This window comes from Euleptes europaea, unplaced genomic scaffold (genome assembly GCF_029931775.1).
Source record: "Euleptes europaea isolate rEulEur1 unplaced genomic scaffold, rEulEur1.hap1 scaffold_136, whole genome shotgun sequence".
Taxonomy (NCBI): Eukaryota; Metazoa; Chordata; class Lepidosauria; order Squamata; family Sphaerodactylidae; genus Euleptes; species Euleptes europaea.
Window position 1 is genome coordinate 32,199 of NW_026612093.1, and position 21,579 is coordinate 53,777.

Here is a 21,579-nt window from a genome sequence, read left to right on the forward strand (position 1 = left end):
GTCCATCTCTGGCACATCCACAAAGGCTTTCTTATTACTGCACCGCCCTGGGCAGAAAAGAGGCCTCCTAGGGCAGCCCCAGGGCCTCCACTTTTAAAGCCCAAGCATCAGCACCTGGATTATCCCAGAGGGAAGGGTGGCGGGGGGGGAGGGGGTTGCAGCCTCCCCCTCTGCGGCCAGTTTCAGACAGCAGGAAGGGATGGCCCGCTGGCCCTGCCGGCTCGTCTTCCCCACCTTCTGCAGCTGTCACACCACACAGCACTGACCTCAATTTCTCTCTGTGCAAGTGGGGGGGGGGGGAGATGGCTTTACGGCCTCAGGGCCAGGGAAGGGGCCAGTGGTCCTTTGGTGGGGCGGGGCGGCCCCCAGCTGCTGAACGGGCCTGTCTGGAGGTGACCGGCACAAGTTTCCACTCCAGCTATTTTTACTGCGCCTTTCTCCCCTCCCCCTTTTTTGTGCATTAAACACAACGCCATGTGTGCGTGGATATATTTAGGAAGAATTAAAAACTGTCCTGTGAGCCTGGGAATCGCACAGCGGGGAGGGGGCTGAGAGAGGCAGGTCAGGAGAAGAGGGCGACTTTCTCGGAAGACCTTGGGGAGTGTTTTGCTTTTTAAAAGAAGAAACGCAGCAGCGTGCCACTCTTCCAAACCCCACTGCCAAGCCCAGGTGGCCCCTTCTTCAACTCCCAATCTCCCCCGCCCCGCTCCCCCTAGAAGGCAGCCCACTTCTGACTCCCCACAGGATTTGGCCTTAGGGGCACAGGCAGAACCCTAAGGAAAGGCCCTTCCTCGAGGCCCCGGATCCTCCGCAGAACCTGACATCCTGCCTCCCAGACACCCATGGAGACCTCGCCTGGCAGCATCCACCCCCCCAAGGCCACAGATTTGCCTGTTGGAAAATCAGCCCTGCTCCAATCTCCATCTCTCCTTCCACTCCCTGCAGAAGTGCTGTTTGCACAGGGAGTCAGGGATCCCAGCTACCATCGCGCACCCGCCCCCTCCAACAGACAGGGTGGGGGCAGGACCTCCTCATTTATTCCATTCTTCTCCATTTCATACACACACACCCCAGCCCCTCCACAGTCAAATCCAGTGTAAGCTGTAAACGGCCGGGTTTCCAGCACTCCCGGCCTCGGCCTCTCCCAGCACCCATGCAAATCAGTACGCCCGAGTCTCGTTGGGCCGCCTCAGTCCCCTTTCCTGGGCTTGTCTTGCTGCTGGCTGGCGTAGGCTCTGGCCCCGAACCAGCCCACGATGCCGGCCAGCAGCAGGAGCAGCAGCAGCATCACTCCAAAGGTGGAGAGGAAGGTGGGTGCCCTGGGCAGCGGCGGGGGCCCCCCCGTGCCCAGCTCCTGGATCTCCCCTCGAATCATGTGCAGCTCGTCCAGGATGCTCATGAAGGTGCAGCAGTGGAACCACTGGTGGCTGTGGCCCCAGATGTCGAACTTCCCCGGGCTGAAGCGCTCGGGGATCTTGCTGACGTTGAAGACCCCCGAGGCCAGCAGCCAGAAGCAGTGCCGAAGGAAGAAGCGGCCGGTCCCTGGGCCCCCGCCAGCCCGCCACAGCTTGTGGAAGACGGGGGCGGAGACCACCACGAAGGGCAGCAAGAAGACCAGCGTGCGGATCAGGTAGCGGTACCGGGGCCACTGGTGACGGGTGCTGCAGCAGGCCAGCGTGCAGAAGAGGGCGATGAGGCAAGCCGTGGGCACGTACAAGGCCTCGAACCAGGCGCCCACCCGGCCCTCCGGCGCAGACAGCCGGTCGACGCCCTCCCCGCCCGGCCCGGGGCCGGAGGAGAGGTTGGTGGCGCCGGGAGCCGGTGCCCCCGGGGCTCCTCGCGGATGGATGTAGTAGAAGTAGGCCAAGGAGGAGCCCACGGTGTAGGCGCTGATGGTCCCGTAGTCGACGTAGAAGCAGATCTCCCGGATGGGCAGCGACATGGAGTTGAAGAGGTGCGCCATGCTGCTGGCGACCAGGAGGCCGCAGACCCCCAGGAAGTAGTTCCAGAGCGGGTAGTAGAAAGGGTCCAGCAGCTCCCGGGGGCCGGGGGCCTCGCCCCAGAACTGCTCCAGGAAGCGGAAGGCGAAGACGAAGACGGCCAGGAAGTGGGTCCAGAAGTTGCCCGTCTCGTTGGTGGGCCGGAAGGCCGAGAGCAGGCACTGGGCAAAGGTGTAGCCCGGGCAGCGGTAGCCGCTCAGGATGAAGCTCTCCGTCACGCTGGCCGGCACCTCGCTGGAGCGCAGCAGCAAGGCCCCCCGCCCGCCCGCCCGCCGGGGCATCTGGCCACCCGCGCCCATGGGGCAGCTGAGCCCCTGCCCACAGCGGGCCCTCACCACAGCCCCAGAGGCAGCCCTCCTGCGCTGGAGCAGGCCTGGGGGCCACAGGGAAGCCTCGCCATCAGCCCAGCCTCGGAGCCCGCGCCCCGGGGCGGGGGCGGGGGGGGGCTCAGGGAGGAAAACGAAAAGCGCTGCCCGGGCGGGCGGGCGGGCGGGCGGGCAGCCTTGCGGGGGGGGGGAGCGGGGGCGCGCGCGCGCGCACCGTTGCTAGGCTGAAATCTGCCTGCGCTCCGCCGGCTCGGAGCGCGGCGGCGCGGGGAGGGGGCCGGGGAGGGCTGCCGCCGCCGGGCCGGAGCCGCCGCGCGTTCCGCTCCCGGGGCCTCCCGGGCGGGGGGAGCAGGTGCCCAGGGGCCGGGCGGAGGCGGCCGGCGGGCACAGCTCGGCCCGCTTCGCCCGGGGGGAGGCGCCGCTGCCGCCGCCTCTGCCGCTGCTGCCTCTGCCGCCGCCACGCGGCCCTCGGGAGCGCCGGGGAGGGGAGGGGAGGGGAGGGGAGGGGGGCCGAGGGATGCGCTGCCCGGCGGCGGCGGCGGCGGCGGCGGGGGGGGGGGAGGAGGAGGAGGCGGCCACCTGCCCGGGCGGGCTTCTGCCGGGAGGCTGCAGGTGCCGCTTGGCGTCGCCGCAGCCCCGCCCAGGAGGCCGGGCCCGCCGCCTCGGCCCGGGGGCCGGCCGGAGCAATGGCGGGGGACGCGAGCGAGCGAGCGAGCTCGGGCAGGGGCGCTGGGCCGGCCTGCGCCCGCCACCCGCGCGCGGCTCGGGCCTCCTGCCGGCTGGATGCTGGGCAGCGGCGCCGGCCCCCCCCCGCCCCCCGCGAAAGACGGCCGACGGGCCCCCTGCGCCTCGCCGCCCTGCCTCAGGGCCCGGCCCGCCCGGGGGTCGCCTGGGGGCCGCGGCCGCGGGAGCCAGCCGGCCGGCCGGCCGGACTCGGCCCCCCCCGCCCGGCGTCCTCCTTCCTTCCCCCCCGGTGAGCGGCCCCGCGGGCGCCAGGTGGCCGCAGCGCCGGCAGCCCCGAGGGGGCGCGCGGCGCGGCGCGGCAAGGAGGGCGGGCGGCCTTCGGGCCCCGCGGCCGGGCGTGGCGAGCGGGCCGGCTTGGGCGTCAAGGCGGGCGAAGCGGCTTCGGGCTCCTCGGCCCGGCGGGGACTTGCGGCTTGGCGGGTGGAGGCGGCCGTCGAAGAAGCCCCCCCCCCCAGCACGGAGCGAGCGGCGGAGGGAAGGGGAGCGGGGGGGGGACCTGGGGGCAGGAGCTCTAGGCTGGGCGGGGGGAGCGGGCTGGAGGGGGCTTTCGGGGGGACGCGCCGCCCCTCCCCTCCGACGCCCCCACGGCCTTTCCGTCCCTGTCGGTCGCCCGCTCGCACCCTTCCCCCCCCCCGGCCTGGAGCCGCCGCGCTTCCCTGGCGGGGGGGGGGGGGTTCGCCGGCCTGGCCGGCCCTCCGCCCCCCTGCCCCGGGCCACCGGGAGGCCGCGGGGGCGCCGCCGAGGCAGCCGGGGGGCCCGCCCGAGACCCGCCCGTCGGCCCCTTCGGGTGGGGCGGGGCTCTGCTGGCCAGGCGGGAAGGCCCCCCCCCGACAGTGCGGGTGGGCGAGGCTCCCCTTCCCAGGCCGCGGCAGCAGCTTCAGGTGTGTTTGCGGGTGGTTCCCCTCCACCCCTTTGCCAGTGAGGGGGGGGGGCTGTGCTACTCTCCCCTGACCTCTCAGCGTGGGGCATCCCGCTTCCTGGCCCAAACAGAACTGGACCCCCCCTTCTTGACAACATCTCAGCTCCAGAGCCAGCCACCCCCCCTCCCACAGCAAGCCCTACCTGTGGGGTGGGCTTCTGCCCTGGGTAGAGAAAACCCTGGCGATGCCGAGTGGGCAGGCAAGCAGGCCACGCCGCTCAGGCACATCTGCCAGGCCCACAGCAGGACAGAGGCAGAGCGAGGCCAAACCCCCCCCCCCCCGCTGTGGTGCTCTGGACCCTCCCTGCTAGCGTGGGAGGGGACAGGGGTAAATGAGCGCCAGGAGGCCAGGAGCAGGATTTTCCCCTTTTATTGGATATAGTGAGCCAGGTGTGGGGCCCGGAGGCGGGGCAAGAGGAGAGGGCCTACAGGTGAGCTCAGGTCCGGTTCCTGGCCGCAGGGGCGGGGCAAGGGCGCCTGCTGAAGTTGGTGAGGATCTGGTGCTGCTGCTGGCGGAACGGAACCACAAAACTGCCGGGGGGGAGGAGGCCCTGCCCATCAGCACCCACCTTGCCCATGAAGACGTAGCTGGCACCTGCAAGGGACGAGACACGGAAAGCTCCCGAGAGACGCGCCAGGGGTGCAGGGGCTCCCGCGGGCCACAAAGCCAGGTGGCTGCAGGGTCTCTCTCCTGCCTGGCGTGGCCCCAATCCCAGGCTTGCCTCCAGCAGAGCCAGGCGCCACCTCTGCCTCCCTCCGGATTATACACTTCCTCCAGAGTGGGTCTTTTTCTCCAGCTAATTTCATGGGGGCAGAATTAAGTTGGACCCTGGCGACAACTTTGACCTTTGGCGACCCTTTAGGACCGTCCCCAGGCCCTGGGGCATCCCCACGAACATGTTGGCCTGCAGAGGAGACCTGGAACACCACACCAGCCAAAGGGAAGTGGCTGGCTGGCTCCCAGGTGGCCTGATCTGCACTCACCTTTCTTGAGGATGGGGCATTGTCTACAAGGCACTTCCAGGCGGAGGAGGACGGAGGCGTCGCTTCCTGCTGGGGGGAGACTCAAGGCGCCGGCCTTGTAAGTGTTCATGAGCAGCACAGTGGCCGTCACTCTGCTCCCAGCACCTCGGACGGCTGTTTTCACGGTCCCCATGAGCACTGCACAAGCCAAGAGAAGAGGGAGCCATGAAACGGCCGGTGGAGGGGAGGGGGCATTCCAGACAACTGCCTTGGAGCAGGGGCTGCTGCGGCCACCCAGGCTGGCAGAAGTGGGGGGGGGATTCACGTGCACGCATGCCTTGCTGCATTGCCAATTCTAACCCCGGTCTCTGAAGCACACTCCCCCCCACACAGGCGCACGTCCATGCACCCACACATCTCACCAAAATCACTGGTGCAGAAATTGCTCTGGAGCGTCCCCGTCCGGCGGCATTGCTGCGGGCACACAACATCACCTGCAGGCAGCAGAAAAGAAGGGGGTCGTAACCACGCCTCCTTTCCAGCAGAGCCCCCGCCCCAGTGCCTGCCTGGGCTTCCCAAGGGACAGAGCTCTGCACATGCTCAGGGCCCCCGTCCTGTGCCAGGACCCCAGGATGCCCCCCGCTTCCTTCACTGCTCAAACCCCCTTCCAGGGCAGAGACCCACTAGCCAGGCTCTGCCAGGGCTCTCTCACTGGGGGGGCTGGTCGCTGTGGGCACTGCGCCGTTGGGCCGAGGTTTCGTCTTTGGTTTCTGGGCCGGCGGCTGTCTGGGCTGCCCTGCTGGTTTGCTGGTGGGTTTGGGCCTGGGAAGGCTGGGTCTGCTACCCGGCTTAGTGCCCGGGAAGACGCGGCTGGGGGGCTCGGGGGCAGCTTTGTCCACCAGCTCGTTGCGGCTCTTCACTAGATAGGAAGCAGAGAAGCCGTCGGCCGTGACACTGAGGTCAGAGACAAACTGGACCAGCAGTTCATTTCCATCCGAGTAGACCGGGCTGAAGAGAGAAAAAGGAGTGAAGGGGTTTCTGCCCTCTGGAGCCAGGGACACCCCCCCCCTTGGGCACACAGTTGTTGAGCTGTCCGGGCTTCTCTCTGGAGCTCTGGGCTTTCTAATCTCTCGTCGCCCTGGGGGGGAGTCTGAGGTGTTCTCCCCCTGCCCAGGAACCCTGATGAAAAGTTATTGTGAAATGACACCCAAGTAAGTTTTGACCCCAAAAGGTGGACCTGTACCTGGGGGAGTTGTCTCCGCAGAACTTGCCAATCCGATTTGAGTCATCCCGGTCACCCCCGTTGAAAACTGCAACGTAGTCATAGCGGCAGTAGGTGTCCGGCTCCACGTCAAACTTCCCAAAGGTCAACGCGATCACCTGGGGCGTGCCGAGATGCACAATCAAACTCCCACCCGGAAGCCTTTGGGAAGGGGGCGCTAGCAACGATGACCGGGGGGGGGGCAGCTGCACAAGGAAGGGGGTTGGGTGGGTTGTCAAGGAATGGGGGGTGAGAAAGTGGGGAGGCCATGCTAAGGGGCCAGGACTGGGCTCCCACCCACCCCACACACACACTTACCTTGTCCTTTGGGGCAATGATGTGCCAGGAGCAACTGATGCCTGGGGGGTAGTCACTCTCTGGCCAGTTGGGGGTCTTCAGGCTGCCATGGGGCTTCTCCAGTTTCCCCCCACAGAACTGGTTCTCTGCAAAAGGAAAGAAGTGAAGAGGAGGCAGAGACGGGGTGGGGGGAGAGACAAAGACTTCAGGTGTGCAGGTGAATAAACCATCGTTGCAAATGCTTCTTGTTCAAAGAGGAAAGGCAGGCAGGGGGTTGCATATGAGGACCTGCTTTGGTGGCAAGGAGGTGGGGCGGGGAGACAAATGCAGCCTAGCTTTCCCCCCCCCCATTGCTCTCTCTTGAATCTCTCAGAATGCAGGGGGGGCTGAGTGCTCTTGGTGTGGCTCTTCATCCTGTTCCAGGTTAGGTTTGAAAAACGCGCAAGAAACGGCTGAGATTTCTCCACAGGTGAACAACCTTGGTATGAACTCGAGGATGCGCTCCTCCTCCTCCATGAACCATCTCCCTGTGTAGAAATCTCTGCAGACAGAAGCACTTTGTGCATTAACCAGTGGCCGCAAGGCAGCCTTTCTCACCTGTCACAAGCAAGCCCACAAACAGATGCATGATGCGCCCTCTGTGGCAAACGCACAGCCAGGCTGTTTACCCACGTGCAAAAAGAGCACACAGATAACATAACAAAGCTCTTGGGACACTCACACAAACACCCGAAATTGTGCAAACTGTTCCCACCACATAGAAGCTAGGCAATTGCTGCACATTCCCTGGCAGGCCTATGGCTCTTTCGCAGAGCCTTTCTTCTGGAATGGAGTGCTCCAAACCAAACACGTCTTTAGTTCTGCCCTCCTCAACAGGGTCTGTTGTGTGGGTGCTGGATACTGGTCAGCTGTTAGGGCCTGCTGCTTCCCCCTTCCCTAGTGATCAAAGCCCTGGGCATGCACTTGGGGGAAGGGCTGGGCCAGCATCCTGCAGGAGAGGGGGGTGAGCAGCTGGGGGGGGGGAGGCCCCCAAGGGAAAGAGAACGCTGCTCAGCAAAACAGCAATTTGGGAGAGTGCAGAGTCCTGGCTAATGATGGGTTACAAGGGAGTTGAGGATCCAGCATTGGAGAGTCCAGCTTTCACCAGCTGGGGGGACAGAGGGAAGGCAGGAACAGCCCAGCCTGGCCTAGAAGGCAGGGGATCATGGGGGGGGGGGGTGTCAGATACCAGCAGGCCCCCTGTCACCCCAGCTTGGCCCCTCACGCTGGGCCTCCCCTACTGTCAATTCAATGGAGATGTTTCCCAAGCAGGCACCCCCAGCCAGCAAAGCAGCATCCTGGCCTTTCCCCCTAGACTGTGCCATGAGGCACAGCAGCTGCACTTATGAAAGGGGTGTGTGTGTCCCAGAGTCTCATACCACCCCAGGAGTCGATATGAGGGGCACCCCATTTCCATTGATTCATGGGCACCCTAAAAAATGGTCTGGACATTGGGGTTTGGAGTGGCAACAGCAAGCAAACGACATGAGATGGGGGGGGGCCTGGCACACCCCCCCCACCTCCTCCCATTCCAAGTCCTGATTGGGGTTGGGGGGCCTCAACAGGGTTGATCTGTATCTTCCCACATCAGGGCTTCGTTTTCATGGGAGGGAGGAAATTGTAGAGTCTTTGGCACTGGCACAGCCCAACTCTGGGGATTCGGCTATTCCAGAATGGAAACATGACAATTTACAGATTTAACCAGCTGTTCGGTAAGAGATTCCAAAACCTTCCCACCCCAGAATTTATCGATTAAACAGGCTTTATGTTAATACTGAAAAGCTTCCTAGAATTCACCGACCGGCTCTGCGTGGTCAGGCGGTGGGTCGTTTGTGGGGAAAGAGAAAAGAGTTTGTTTCCAGCACAACTGTAGCTGTCAAGACACAGGAAGTGCCTGATTAATTGAATTCAAACGTGAATCCAAAACATAAAACGGCCCACAGGAAACGAAGCATGTTTTCCCAGCATCCCCTCTGCTCCGGGCAAAGGCGCTGAAGGGCTGCTGGGTGCTCCGTGAGAGGGGTCGTAGGCCCCGAGCCCCACAGAGTGGTGGGCCAGGGGCGCCTTGGCCTGGCAGCGGCAGGAAGGGTCTCCTTACCATTGACGTGAGGGAGTCCGCCACTGTACCACACCAGGAATCCTCGCCCACCGGTGCCTTCGTCGGACACCATCTGCAGCATCATGCGGTTGCTGGTGGAGAGGACGGCCCCCGGGCGGAAGGTGCCGCAGAAGCGGCCGAGGCGCTGCCCTTCCACCGCCTGGTGCCCGTTGTAGACGTCCAGGTAGTCGTAGCGGCAAACGGGGTCTGGCTCCAGGTCAAAAACCCTGAAGGACAACATCACCACCTGGCCCTCCGGCACCTGGAGGAGCGAGACGGTGGTCAGAGCCAGGATCAGGCCGTGGAGGAGAACAGGAAGGGAATCCCATCAAGACTCAACCCCAAACAGTGCAGGGGACCTCCCTAATTCTCACCCCACCCCCACCCCCAATGACATTCCATATTATGCTGGCTTTTCAAATGTAACAGTTTTTTTCTAACAGTTAAGAGCTGTTCCTCGGTGGAACGAGGCTTCCTCGGGAGGTGGTGAGCTCTCCTTCCCTGGAAGTTTTTCAGCAGAGGCTCGATGGCCACCTGTCAGCAATGCTGATTCTATGACCTTAGGCGATCTGTTTTTGATCTTGAGAATCTGTATGAGCTGTCTTTTGTACTATGCCTACTTAAGGTTATTGAATTGAATTGACCTTAAGCAGATGATGAGAAGGAGGGCACCTTGGCCATCTTCTGGGCATGGAGTAGGGGGTCACTGTGTGTGTGTGTGGGGGGGGAGGTAGTTGTGAATTTCCTGCATTGTGCAGGGGGTTGGGCTAGATGACCCTGGTGGTCCCTTCCAACTTTATGATTTTATTCTATGTCATGTTTTGAGATGGAGAACAAAAGGAAAACCCCTTCATCTGTTATGTGAGGATGACATGTTGGGGGAGTGGTGTGTGTGTGTGGGGGGGAGCATATCGTATCCCCTGCCAAGGCTCTTGTTGTGAGCTTCACCCAGACTCTGCTTCTGGCTTCCAGACTCACAAGGGATTCATTTATGCCTCCAGTGTGGAGTTCTGGAGAGGGTTACAGGATCCAGTGCGGGAACCTGCACTGGTGCCATCCCGGCAAAGTGTTTCTGAGTGAGCACAGAGTGCTTTATTTTTCCCAGCCAGAAACTACAAGCAGCCCCCACCCCCAGTGCTCTGCTGGTCTGCTCTGCAGGCCCTGACCCCCCTCCCCAAGGGGTGGTTACCGTAATGGTCCAGGTGCATTTCTTGCTGGCAGGATAGTGGGCGGGGAAGCCCTCGCTGGCGATGTAGCCGGTGTCTCCGGTATGGTCGCCCCCGCAGAGGAAGACAGGTCTGGGCAGAGGGACAGAGAGAGGAAGCAGTGGGGCCTGGCAGGAGGGGCCAGCTGTAGCCCCCCCTCTGTCGGGGAGAGCCAGGATGGTGTAGTGGTTAAGAACGGTGGTTTGAAGCTGTGGACTCTGATCTGGAGAACCAGATTTGATTCCCCCCTCCTCCACATGAGCGGTGGAGGCTAATCTGGTGAACTGGATTTGATTCCCAGCTCCTACACACCAAGCCAGCTGGGTGACCTTGGGCAAGTTACAGTTCTTTTAAGAGCTCTCTCAGCCCCACCTCCCTCCCAGGGTGTCTGCTGAGGGGAGGGGAAGGCGATTGTAAGCCGGTTTGAGTCTCCCTTAAGTGGTAGAGAAAGTCAGCATATAAAAACCAACTCTGCTTCCCTGGCCCCAAAGAGCAGGAGGGCGCGCCCTAGGCAGGGCCCAACTAGTGCTGGGGACTCCGGGCGGGTAGCAGAGCCGGACTGGGGGGAAGCCGCGCGCCCCGGAGGCGAGCCGCAGCCCTCCGCCCCCGCGCTCCTGGAGGGCCCGCGCTCCCCCACCCCCCTCCTTCCCAGTAGCGCCGGACGGCCTGGCCAAGAATTCCGGGAATCCGCTCGGCGGGCTGGGCTGCTGGCAGCTGGCGCAGCCTAAGCCCTTCCAGATGTGCCGGAGGGCGCGCCCCCCCGGGGCTGGCCGAGGGAGGGGGGCGACTGGCGTCGGGGGGGGGTACCTGGTGTGGTTGCCGGCGGGGGCGGCCGGGGGGTCCTGGGTCCGGCTCAGCCGCGGCAGCCAGAGCAGCAGCTGCAGCATCAGCAGCGGGGCGAGGGCGGACGGCTCCATTGGAGCGGGGCGCTGCGCTGCGCTGCGCTGCGCTGGACGGGGCGGACGACGAGCGGCGGTCCCAGCTGCTCCTGCCGCGCCGCGCCGCGAGGAATGGCTCAGGCGGCCGGAGGGGCTCCGGGGAGGAGGCGTCGGCCGCCTGCGAGGGGGCCGGGCTGGGCCGGGCGGCCAGACCCCGCGGGCCGTCGCGGGCGGGACTCCGGGCAAGCGGGGCTCCGAGCGAGTGCAGAGAGCCCGCCCAGCCTCCCCCGCAAGCGACCCGCAGCGCTGAGGGGGAGGGACTCAGACTCTGAGACACGTGTTGTACGTTCAGACGTGCTACACGTTCTCCCGCCCTTATGAGTGGCATCGATATGGGTAAGTAGGGCAAGATGCTGTTTCTCGCTAAGGAGGCATCAGCTGAGGGTTGGCGGAGTCTTCCATCCCCCACTGAGGTCGGTGCCTCAGTGTGTTGGGTCAGTCTGGGGGGTGGGCAGTCTCCGCTCCTCAATTGTTTCTGCCTCTCTTGGTTAGTGAGCGGATGCTGTTTTGCACGCGCGTGTCTCTGCCGCGTGAGCCGAAAAGCAGGAACTGGAGCAAGGCCAAGCAGGCTGCACGCCGGACTCAATCTGTGGGCCTGGGGTCGGTGTGGGTCTGATGCCAAAAAGCTCGGACCATTTTGTCCTGAAGGGTCGGATTCACTTCCCGACTCTACCCTCTTTGGGTGAGGAGCTGATTTGCGCTCGCCCACGGGGGCTCATAGATCCCATTGGATTCCAGAGGACCCTGCGGGGTCTTATTCCCCCCCCCGCCGCGATTGATTCTCCAGATGTGCTTGTGGAGGACTCCGGCTCTCTGCACCCAATGATGGAGGTGCACCCGCCGCCCTCTTCACCCCTGCCGAAAACGGGGCCCCGGTACACCGAGGAGCTTCCGAAGATGGACCCGGAGCTTAGAGAGCTTAGAGAGCTAGAGGGAGTTTGGCGGCGACGTCGTTTGTGAACGCCTGTGAGGTGGCGGCGGTGGAGGCTGCCCAGGAGTATGCGGCAGCAGCCTCCCCCGTGTCTGCTAGCTCTTGCCCAGCACAATTATTTAGGATAACTAAATCTCTTACGTCCCTAGGAGGACAGCCACATTTAACCACGAATTTGACCCATAGCTGTGAGGCATTTGCGACCTTTTTTTGCGGATGAAGCCTTGTTGTTCTGCTGTGACCTCCCTGCCAACCTTGATACAGTGATGGGACTAGAGGCCCTCCACCCATCTTCTGGTCTGCTTTTGGACCACTTCAGCTGCAGGATCCTGTTAGCTGTGAGGCCCACTGCATGCCTCTTAGACCCATGCCCACCCTGGCTGGTCAAGGCTGGTCTGGGTGTAGTTTGGGCCTCCCCTAGGAGAGATGGTCAACCCAGGGGTAGCACAGGGACCTTCCCAGGGGCTTTGAAAGAGGCAGCGGTGTGTCTGCTCTTGAAAAAGCCATCTTTAGATCCCAGTGATCTTACCAACTACCTCAGTATCGAATCTCTTGTACCTGGGTAAGGTAGTTGAGAGAGCAGTCACCAAACCGCGACAGGATTTTCTGGATGACATGTCAGCTCTTGATCCATTCCAGTCAGGTTTCTGCCCTGGCCATGGGATGGAGACAGCTCTGGCCACCCTCATAGACAATCTCTGCCGACAGCTGGATCAGGGTGGGTTGTGGCTGCTAATACTTCTAGGTCAGCAGCCTTTGACATGGCTGGCCACAATCTTTTAGACCACCGCCTCACCGGCGGCATCGGAATTTGGGGAACAGCCCTTCCTCCATGACCGGGGACAGAGGGGGGCACTTGGGGAGGAGGTATTGTGGTGGCACCCCTTGGGTGCAATCCTCCTATGTTATTTAACATCTACATGTGCCCCCTTGCCCAGCTTGTCAGGAGTTTCGGTCTGGGTTGTCACCAGTACGCTGATGACACCCAGCTTTATCTGCTGATGGACGGCCATCTGGCCTCCACCCAGGACACACTGCCCAGGTGCTTGGATGCCATGACTGGGTGGTTGAGGAAAAGCCAGCTGAAACTGAATCCATCAAAGATGGAGGTCCTGTGGCTCTGTTGGGGCTGCCCTGAGACGGGATGCCAGCTCCCAGCTCCAGACGGTGTGCAACTAACACCGGCACCTCCTGTCAAGACTCTGGGGGTGATTCTTGATGCCACCTTATCAACGGAGGCTCAGGTCACAGCCGTGGTCAAGGTGGCTTTTTTCCATCTCCGCCGGGCCAGGCAGTTGGTGCCTTCTCTCTCCTGCCCTGATCTAGCCACAGTGATCCAGGCAGCCGCCACCTTTAGGCTGGATTACAGTAACTCGCTCTACGTAGGGCTGCCCTGGAGACTGATCTGCAAGCTACCCTTTTCTAGACTACTAACTCCAGCTGGTACAAAACACTGCAGTTGAGGCTTGTTACGGGGACCCCGCTGTGGGAACGTATTCAGCCAGAGTTTCATCAACTGCACTGGCTCTAGCTGGATTATTGGATCAGGTTCAAGGTGCTGGTTTTCACCTTTAAAGCCTTACATGCTCTGGGACCTTTGTACCTTCAGGACTTCCTGTCCTGGTATGTCCCCCCCCCAAAAAAGCACTGCACTCTGCAAATAACAGCTTGATGGTGGTCCCCAGCCCAAGAAGTGTGCTTGACAAGGGCCAGGGCTGGGGATTGAGGGCGGGATCCAAGTCTAAATAAATTAAATGAATAAAAATAAAAGGGAGCTTCACCCCAGCCTACTGGCACACACCAAAATGCAGTCAAGCTCAATTAAGCACCAGCCGGCTATTAAATCACCTTTCATCCACTTGAGGGCGGCGCTATAGTGAGGGGACGGGGTCAGCAGCCGAGGGGCATATGGCCGACCTGAGATGGAGTTATTGGGGCCGTTGCATGTGGCGAAGGGCTGTCCACCAGTCAGGGCATGGTGGGGCAGAGGGTCTACCTGCAGACAGAAGGCAGGGGAAGAGATCAACGAAGACACAGGTGGGCGCCCAGCAGAGCTCAGCCAATAGGGGAATGGCAGAGGCAGTGCCAAGATCGGAGGGACAGTTGTGGGCAGGGACCTGAGAGCAGTGTTCGCTATGGGGGCGGAGCCTGATTGTCCCCAGGCTCTGCGTGGGCCTCCTGGTGTCTGCAGCCCAAATACCCGCCTCCAGAGGGCTTGAACCGGACTAGGCGGGGAAGGGGGCACCAGGTTCACCCTCATTCTCCTGCGATCCTCATGGGCATTCTTGGGTCAGTCGGCCTCACAGCTGACCTACCTGGCAGATATTGTGAAGATAAAACAGGGAGTGGGGCCAAGGCTGAGTAAAAAGCACACTCTTGGCACGTGCAGAGTGCTTTCCTTGCCCCCAACGGCTGCCCAGCTCTTTTAGGGCTGAGCTATCGCTACTGGGGCGTGCAAACTCTGGGAGGCAGCTGAGCTCGAGGCTGGGCTGCGTTTGCAAATCCTGCTCTGTGCTCCTCTCTTCCCCGCAGGAAAAGTACTCAGCTGGGCTGCAACCATCCTGCCTCCGCCGTCCAAAGGGCAACCCTTGAATACTGCCCCACCTGGGCTGACACTCTGCTGCTCCTCGGCCCTCCTGCCAGGACCAAGGCCAGAAAATCTCAGCTCCTCCATGTGGCCGGGCCTCTCCAGCCGCTCTTCTCCTTGGTCCCCACCACCCCGCTGGCCGAAGAGCCCCTGCCTTGCCCCCCTCCCCATTCCCCCAAGGAAGACGAGCGCAGCCGAGGCAGAGAGAGGCCACCTTTATTGGACAGGATGCTGCAGCCCTGTGTGTAGGTGCCCCCCCCCACGCACCCCAGCGCCCCCTGCTTCTGAGGAAGCCATAAACACAACACCGGAGCCACAGCCAGCCGGAACACCCCAAAACGCACGTGTGGAGGGGACAAGTTGTGCCTGGGGCTCCCAGAATTACAACTGATCTCCAGCCTACAGAAAAGCCACTTGGGGGGGGGGGGGCACCGCGGCATCAACTCCTTCCCTCCCTCCCTGAGGCATTGCCAGACCCAGAGCGGGCAACCGTCACTGTGGCTTGCTCAACATCTCAGGGCTGGATCTCCCCCACCGCGAGCTGGAAGCATCACAGCAATTACAACTGGGGGTGTGTGACACCGGGCGGGGGGGGGGCTTGCCACACCACCATCTGAATGGGCAGAATCACCACAGAGGAAGATGTTGCCAACAGAACTCAGCCCCCCCACCCTGCCCCACTGAACAGGCAGAGGGTGCGGCGCACACCCCTGCTAGCCGTCCCCCTGTAGCAGAGGAAGCCCTACAGAAAGGGTGGGGGCTGAGGCTGGTGGGGTCACCACAGCTTGAGACTCCAGAGGGGGACAGAATTCGGCTTCCCTTCTGGGCACAGAAATGCCTCCCTGCCTTGTGCAGCCCACAAGGGCCACTCAGCTGCTGAGCCTTCCCCCCCCCCACAATGTACCGCCCCCCCCCCAAGGTTGAAAGACACATACATAGACAGGGAAGCAGACAATGTACCGCCCCCCGTGCGACCAGCCCATGGTACCCACACACAGAAAGGAAAAGATGCCAACTCCAGCCAAAGAAAACTCTTCCTGCTCCACACTGGACCTCTCAAGAGGGATATACCCCCCACTCCCCCACACACACTCACACAACCAGCCACGCCTGCCCCACCCTGTCTGTAGGCAGGACAGGGCAATCACTGGGGGGGAGGACATTAGGATCTTGCCTCCCCCCCCATCCTGATTCCCTACAACTGCCAACACACAAGCTCTCACAACTTCCCCCCACCCACGTACTTCTTTGCAGAATCCTTCCCACTTCCCCCACCCCACCCAGCTCCCTCCCTGCAACAGCCATCAAAAAGGGGCCACGAGGCCTCCTCCTCTTCCTCATGACAGGATCTTTGGCTTCCCCCCTTCCTCCACTCCCCCCTTTCCCCCAGCAGGCTCCGCTCTTCCTTCATCCCCGTTGCCCCCCCCCCAACACAGTGCCCTGTCCTTTTGAGTTCACGCAGGCTGAATGGGGGGCCGTCCTTTCCTCCACGCTTAACAACTCCCCCCCATTACACAGTGCTTTCCTTCTCCTGCTGCAGGTTGGGTGCTGATCGCTGTCGGCGCATGCGTGGGGGGGTTTCGCTGTCAGGGTTGCCGGGCCGGTGCTGGGGGTAGGGCTGGTGCTGGCGGGGGTAGTAGTTGTGCTTGCGGGCTGGGTACTGCTCCTGGCCTTGTCCGCGCCGGCCCCGATGCCCGCCCTCCAGGGAGTTGCGCCGGGCTGGGCGGGCCGCACGTTTCTGCTGGGGCTGGGGACTGCCTCGACGGGCGGGCTGGGGGCTCGGAGGCTGGGGGGCCTCCACACTGGCCCCCGGCTCCTTCTCCCCACTGCCGCCGCCCCCCACCATGAAAGCAGTGTTGGGCCCCCAGGAGTAGCGGTGCTGGGGGTTGCTCTTGAAGGGGAAGCGCAGCTTGCAGTCCTGCGGGGGGATGAATTTGCCAGGCGCGGTTCCCTGCGGCTGGCTGCGGCGCAGGGACCGGCTGAGCTGCTGCTGCTGCAGGTTCTGGAGCCGGGCCTGCTCCTGCCGAAGCCAGCGGAGGCGCCCACGGCGGAAAGCAGGGTCCTTCTCCATCAGGCGGGTGACCCGGTCAGAGCAGGAGGTTGCCTCCATCTCCTCCTTGCTGCCCGGCTGCTCCGCAGCTTCGCTGTCCACTGCCAGGTCTTCGGCAAGCAGCAAGGAGCCCCATTCGTTCTCTAGGTCTTCGTCCTCCTGCGGTGAAGTGGGGGGGGGGAGAGAAAGGGGCACACGCATGAAACTGCCATATACAGAATTAGATCATCAGTCCCATCAAAGGCAGTCTTGTCCACTGACTGGAAGCAGCCTTCCGGGGTCTCAGGCACACGGAGGTCCTGCCCATCGCCTGCTCTTTTTTCTACAGCGGCCGGAAATGGCACCTGGGACCTTCTGCAAGCCAAGCGGAGGCTCTTCCACAGAGCCACAGCCGCTCCCTGGGCCTCCATGGGAGTCTGCTCGGTCCCCCCTTTTGTGGCCTCCATCCCAATCTCTGCCCCCAGCTCTCAACATTCTGGGGAAGGGGCCACGTCCAACAAAAGCCAGCAAGCAACGGAATTCTGCCCCAAGGGAATAATACATGTCAGAGAATTCCCTCCCCCCAAAGCACCCCATCCCACTCCGTGGGCGTGTTATTGATCTGTTGCAGAATTCAGCTTCTCTTGCTGTAAAACTGGGCAGAGGGTGGAGTCTGGGGCAGGTCTGAGTCCAGCACCCAGACACAGAGACCCAGGAGGAATGCTCAGGGCCAGCTTCCACAGCCTGCTTCTCTGGGGCTTCGGCAACGCTTTCTCCTCCCCCCCCCCCCACACAACCACCTGCAAGGGTAGTTTTGGGAGAAAAAATCACAAGAGACTTTTGGGTGCTCAGAAGGTGGAAAGACAGGCGACCTCTGCTCAGCAACCATCAGACTGCAGATCTTTGTGGAAGACTCATTCTTGCCAAGTTTGAACCCAGCCCAGGCTAACCTGCCTTCAGATCTGGGAAGCTAAGCAGGGTTGGCCCTGGTCAGCACTTGGATGGGAGACCACCCAGGAAGTCCAGGGTTGCTTCGCAGAAGGAGGTGATGGCAAACCACCCTCTGAATGTCTTTTGCCTTGAAAACCCCTTGAGGCGTCACTTGACGGCACTTCCCACCAACAACCACCAAGTTTGAAACCACCAAGGACACATGATGGAAGTGTGGCGGTGGTCGCAGCAGCTCACCTGGGCAGAGATGGGGATAACCCGCTCCATCTTGACCACACGATCCCGCAGAGAGCGGATCTCTTCATCCTTCATGTTGTTCTGGATTTTCACCTCTTGAAGGATATCGGTCAACTTGTCGATGTGAGCTCGGAGGTCATCTACGTCAGTCCCGGGGGCACCGGCTCGGCCATCGGAGGCCCCCCCACCAGCATTGCTGTAGGTCACGGTCCCATCGGCCTCGCCCACCCCCACAGTGTCCCACACATCCCGGGCCACGGCCCGCCAGCTGTCCCGCTCGTTGGGGTCCCGCTTCCCGTAGAGGCGGCAGAGCTCTTTCATCTTGACAATGCTCATGGCCTCGATTTCCTGGCGGGAGTGGCGGAAGTCGTTGAGCGCCACCTCGTAACAGATCTCCTTGACGGCTTGCATCTTGAGGTCGGCCAGTGTCAGCCAGCGGGGGTCCTTGGCCAACCGGCGGCGCTGCGGGATCTGGTAAACACGCAACGGCTCCCGCTTCTTGCCCGAGCTCGGCAGGCCGCACCGACGCACAATGGTTTGCACTTTGGTGGCTGGGAGCTTCTCCCTCAGCGAGGAAATGAGGCGCCAGCTCTCCTCGCACGAGCGCTTGTCTGAATCATCGCCACTGTCCGAGTCTGCATACTGCCGGGGAGGGAAGAGGGAAGGGCTAGACGGAGGACAGATTACCACACAGAGAGCCCCTGTCCCCCGCCTGTAGGCCTTCCAAGGGCAGTGAGTGGGGCGCAGGTATCATACCCTGCATGAATCAGCAATCTGTTGGCGAGACCAGGGGTCCCCAACTACACCACCAATGCCTTTCGTGGAGTGTTTTCAGAACATGCTGGTGGGGCCAGCAGAGCTTCTGTTTGGCCACTGGAGATATGGAAGATACTCAGCTGACTGTTTCTTAGCTAACTCAATATGTATATTTGTGTGTACACAAGAAAGTAATTTTAAACAATAGGCTACAATCCGAGTTATATATAACCTCACTCCCTGAAATGATGTGGTTAGCTCTCCTCCTGCAACAGCTGCTTTGTGACTGTGTCAGGTTTCCAAACATGCCCACTAACTCGAAAAGGCTGGGGACCCCTGAGCTTGACAGGCTGTTGGTGTGATGGCGCACAGCTGTGCCAGCAAACAGGGGTGGCAGCAATGCTGGGCACATCCGCCCCCTGCAGAACACTGATCGGAAGTAGTCACTCAGCCTCCCTGAGGTGCTCAACGAACATCCCCCCGCTGCCTGGGAAATGGAGACCGGTCGACCCTCGCCCCCGTACCAGCCTCTGCTGCTCCAGAAGAAGGTCGGCCTCCTCCTTCTCCCGCCGATACTGGTTCTCCAGGTCGTGGAGTCTAAAGGGAGGGGGAGAGGAGCAGAAATAGTCAGGGCAAGGGGCGGCAGGCCTCAACACGACCCAGGCTCTGCCCCCATGCCAGGCGGGAACTGGCAACACGACCCAGGCTCTGCCCCCGTGCCAGGCGGGAACTGGCCCTTGCAGAGGTTGGGCCCTGTGGAGGTGAGACGGGCTGCCCCCAGGCCCCTTCCGGGCCTCGATTCTCTTCTAGGTGGCCTTCCAGCTGGACTGAAAGGGGGGCGGCGGCGCTGTGTGTTTTGCCGATGGCTCGTTTTAGATGGTGATGCGGCTTTTAATTGATTTTTTTTCTATTTTAACCTTGAGGGTGGAAAAGCAGCCGAAATGTTTTCCAAAACAAAGCAATACCAGCAACGCTTCTTTATTCCTGTACTTCATTTATCCCCCAGCTTCCTTCCCCAGTGGGGACCCAAGGCGGCTTATGTGGTCCTCCTCTCCTCCACTTTATTCTCACGTAATCCGAGTGCGCACGACTGGCCCAGGGTCACCCAGCAAGCTTCGAGCCCAAGAGTCCCCGGTCCTGGCCCAACACCCTAACCATCACACCGGGCTGGCTCCTTCCGGCTCACAGGCCCCATTCTGAGGAAGCGCGTTTTCTCCTCAGCATTCAGCGTGATCACCTCATACATGGGTCTACGCAGGACAAGCTAACGGAGGGTGTGGGGGCCGGTCAGAGCACCCCTTTCCAAAGCAGGAAGGGGCACCACTCCCCACCTCCCAGCAGGGCCAGGTGAGGAGCCTTTAAGGCTTGCATTCCCAGGCCATCCTGCAAGCCCAGGTTACCTTCAGCCAAGGCCTCATACCCAGGTTCTGCTGCTTGGAAGGCCCCTCTCCTGGCCAGCACCCATCACGTTCCCCCCCCCACTACACGTGTGTGAGTGTGCGCACACACATCCCCACTTGCCTCTTCTCCATCTCCAGCTTGATGTCGATGCCCTGCTTCTCCAGCAGCTCCCGTTGGGCGAAGTTCCAGTCCACCGGCTCCGGCTGGCTCTCGAGGGGGGGGTTCCTCTCTCTCTCCATCCGCGCCTGCTCCGGGTGGTTGAAGCGGAAAACGTGGTTCTTGCCCATCACAATTCGGTTCCCTGGAGATACCACCATCATGCTCAGAGGGGCACAGGATACCAGTGGACAAGGGCCGACCCAGAGGAGGCAGTCCTCGACAGCATGCCAGCATCACGGGAGAGGATCCAACCGGGGGGGGGGGTTGTTCTGTTACACTGGCTCCCGTGAAGTGAACCAGAATTATTCAGGCCCGCCACTGTGAGTCTGTCTGTCTCAGTGCCCCACATTCTGCCACCCGAGGGGCTGCCTCACACTGCCCCTTGGCAGAACGGGTGAGTCCATTAGAAAAGCTGGGGCCTCTCCCAGAAAGCACCCAGAAGCCTTCTGTTGACCCTGGCCCCTCTCTCAGCTCAGACCCTTGATGGCAAAACGCGGCCCTGGGTCCCAGCTCCAGGCATCAAAGCCCAGGGGCTCAGCACCACCTGGCACTGCACACCCTACCTGATCTCAGCACGAGTGTCTCCGTCACCTGCTTCCCGTTGACGTAGGTCTCTGCACCCTCACACGGCTCCAGCGTAACAACAACTGAAAGGGGAGGGGAGGGGGCCGGAGATCAACACCACTCTTTCAAAGATCCCCTGGCACCAGGACCACCTGCGTCCACTTGGCCTTTGCCCTATGGCTAACCAACCCCGGCGTGCCCCATCTCAGAGAGAAGTGGAAGCAGGAAGTGAGGCGCCTGGCAATGGCTCCCCACGCCCTACCAAGACCCACCAACCACCTAATACCTGCTGGCGCACTCCCCTGCAGTCACATCACTCTGCTCCACGCAAGCACAAGAGACGGGAGAGGAAATGTCATTATTCTAGAGCCATCGTTGGAGACACTTCAGCCTCCAGCCCCCTGCCCCCCAGGCCCCCCAGCCCACCTTCTCCGGACTCTGTGGTGACACTGCGGAAGAGGCAGTGCCGCTCCTTAATGAACTGCCCTGTCAGTTTGACGTCCACGTTCTCCTGCCCAACTCTGCAGCAGAAAAAAGACAGGTCCAGAAGGGGCGGTGGTTGGGGGGGAGGGAGAGGTGGAGAGGGAGGGAGGGAGCAGTCGGGGCAGCTCCGAGGGGCCCCCATCCTCACCGCCCAGCCCAGCGGTTCTCACCGTGTGATGCCATCTTTGATGTGGTAGAGGAGGCACTCAGACATCAGGGGATCTTCGTTCAGGTTAACCAGGTGTGGAGTCTGCGTGAGACACAGGATCAAGGGAGAAGCAGGAGATACAGTGAAAGGCAAGAGGGGGACTGACTCTGCAGGTGAGCCACTTTCATGTGTGTGTGTGCGTGTGCGCGCTCCCCCCCACCAAGAACCCTTCTAACCACAATGTTAGAATGCCTGGCAAGGCACTGGGGGAGCAACTGAGGCACTGGGACCACCACCACAAAGGCTTTAAAAAGGCCTGTGCCAAACAGACTGCAAAGGGACAGCCACGTTAGGCTGTTGCAACAATACCCCCCCCAGTGGGGGCACCATAAAAAGAGTAACGACATTTATTTCCAGATGAGCTTTCATGGATTTTCAGAAGACGTGAGTTGTGAAAGCTGATCTGGAAATAAATGTTATTAGTCTGAAGTGGCCCCAGACTTTTGATTTATCTTGGACAAAAAGCCTGCTAAATTGATATTG

At 61.6% G+C, this 21,579-nt stretch overlaps 3 protein-coding genes across 3 annotated transcripts; all 3 read right to left on the reverse strand.

Moving 5' to 3' along the window:
* Positions 1-1,189: 1,189 nt before the first annotated feature.
* LOC130493072 (membrane progestin receptor epsilon-like) lies at positions 1,190-2,299 on the reverse strand. Its single transcript, XM_056866848.1, has one exon. The coding sequence runs from the start codon at positions 2,297-2,299 to the stop codon at positions 1,190-1,192; it is 1,110 nt and encodes a 369-aa protein (XP_056722826.1).
* Positions 2,300-4,414: 2,115 nt separating this feature from the next.
* On the reverse strand, positions 4,415-10,769 carry LOC130493074 (procollagen C-endopeptidase enhancer 1-like). The gene is made up of 9 exons (XM_056866851.1): positions 10,660-10,769; positions 9,837-9,945; positions 8,648-8,909; positions 6,532-6,656; positions 6,196-6,332; positions 5,665-5,960; positions 5,375-5,446; positions 4,974-5,150; positions 4,415-4,584 (listed from the first exon to the last, which is right to left on the reverse strand). Exons 1-9 carry the CDS (start codon positions 10,767-10,769, stop codon positions 4,427-4,429), a joined length of 1,446 nt encoding a protein of 481 aa, XP_056722829.1. The 3' UTR covers positions 4,415-4,426.
* Positions 10,770-15,818: 5,049 nt separating this feature from the next.
* On the reverse strand, positions 15,819-21,203 carry LOC130493073 (kinesin-like protein KIF1C; the record flags this gene model as incomplete). The annotated part of the gene is made up of 7 exons (XM_056866849.1): positions 15,819-16,517; positions 17,526-18,167; positions 18,806-18,878; positions 19,803-19,983; positions 20,405-20,488; positions 20,832-20,926; positions 21,059-21,203. Coding segments are annotated over 7 exons (1,919 nt in total), but the record flags the coding sequence as incomplete, so codon positions are not given.
* Positions 21,204-21,579: the final 376 nt, after the last annotated feature.

Excerpts from the sequence above, each read along its gene's own strand:
- LOC130493072 (XM_056866848.1), bottom strand. The coding sequence starts at position 2,299 with ATGGGCGCGGGTGGCCAGATGCCCCGGCGGGCGGGCGGGCGGGGGGCC.
- LOC130493074 (XM_056866851.1), bottom strand. The coding sequence starts at position 10,769 with ATGGAGCCGTCCGCCCTCGCCCCGCTGCTGATGCTGCAGCTGCTGCTC. Across the intron at positions 8,910-9,836 it reads AATGCACCTGGACCATTACG|GTGCCGGAGGGCCAGGTGGT; the intron begins GTAACCACCCCT and ends TCGCTCCTCCAG. Across the intron at positions 6,333-6,531 it reads TCATTGCCCCAAAGGACAAG|GTGATCGCGTTGACCTTTGG; the intron begins GTAAGTGTGTGT and ends GGCACGCCCCAG.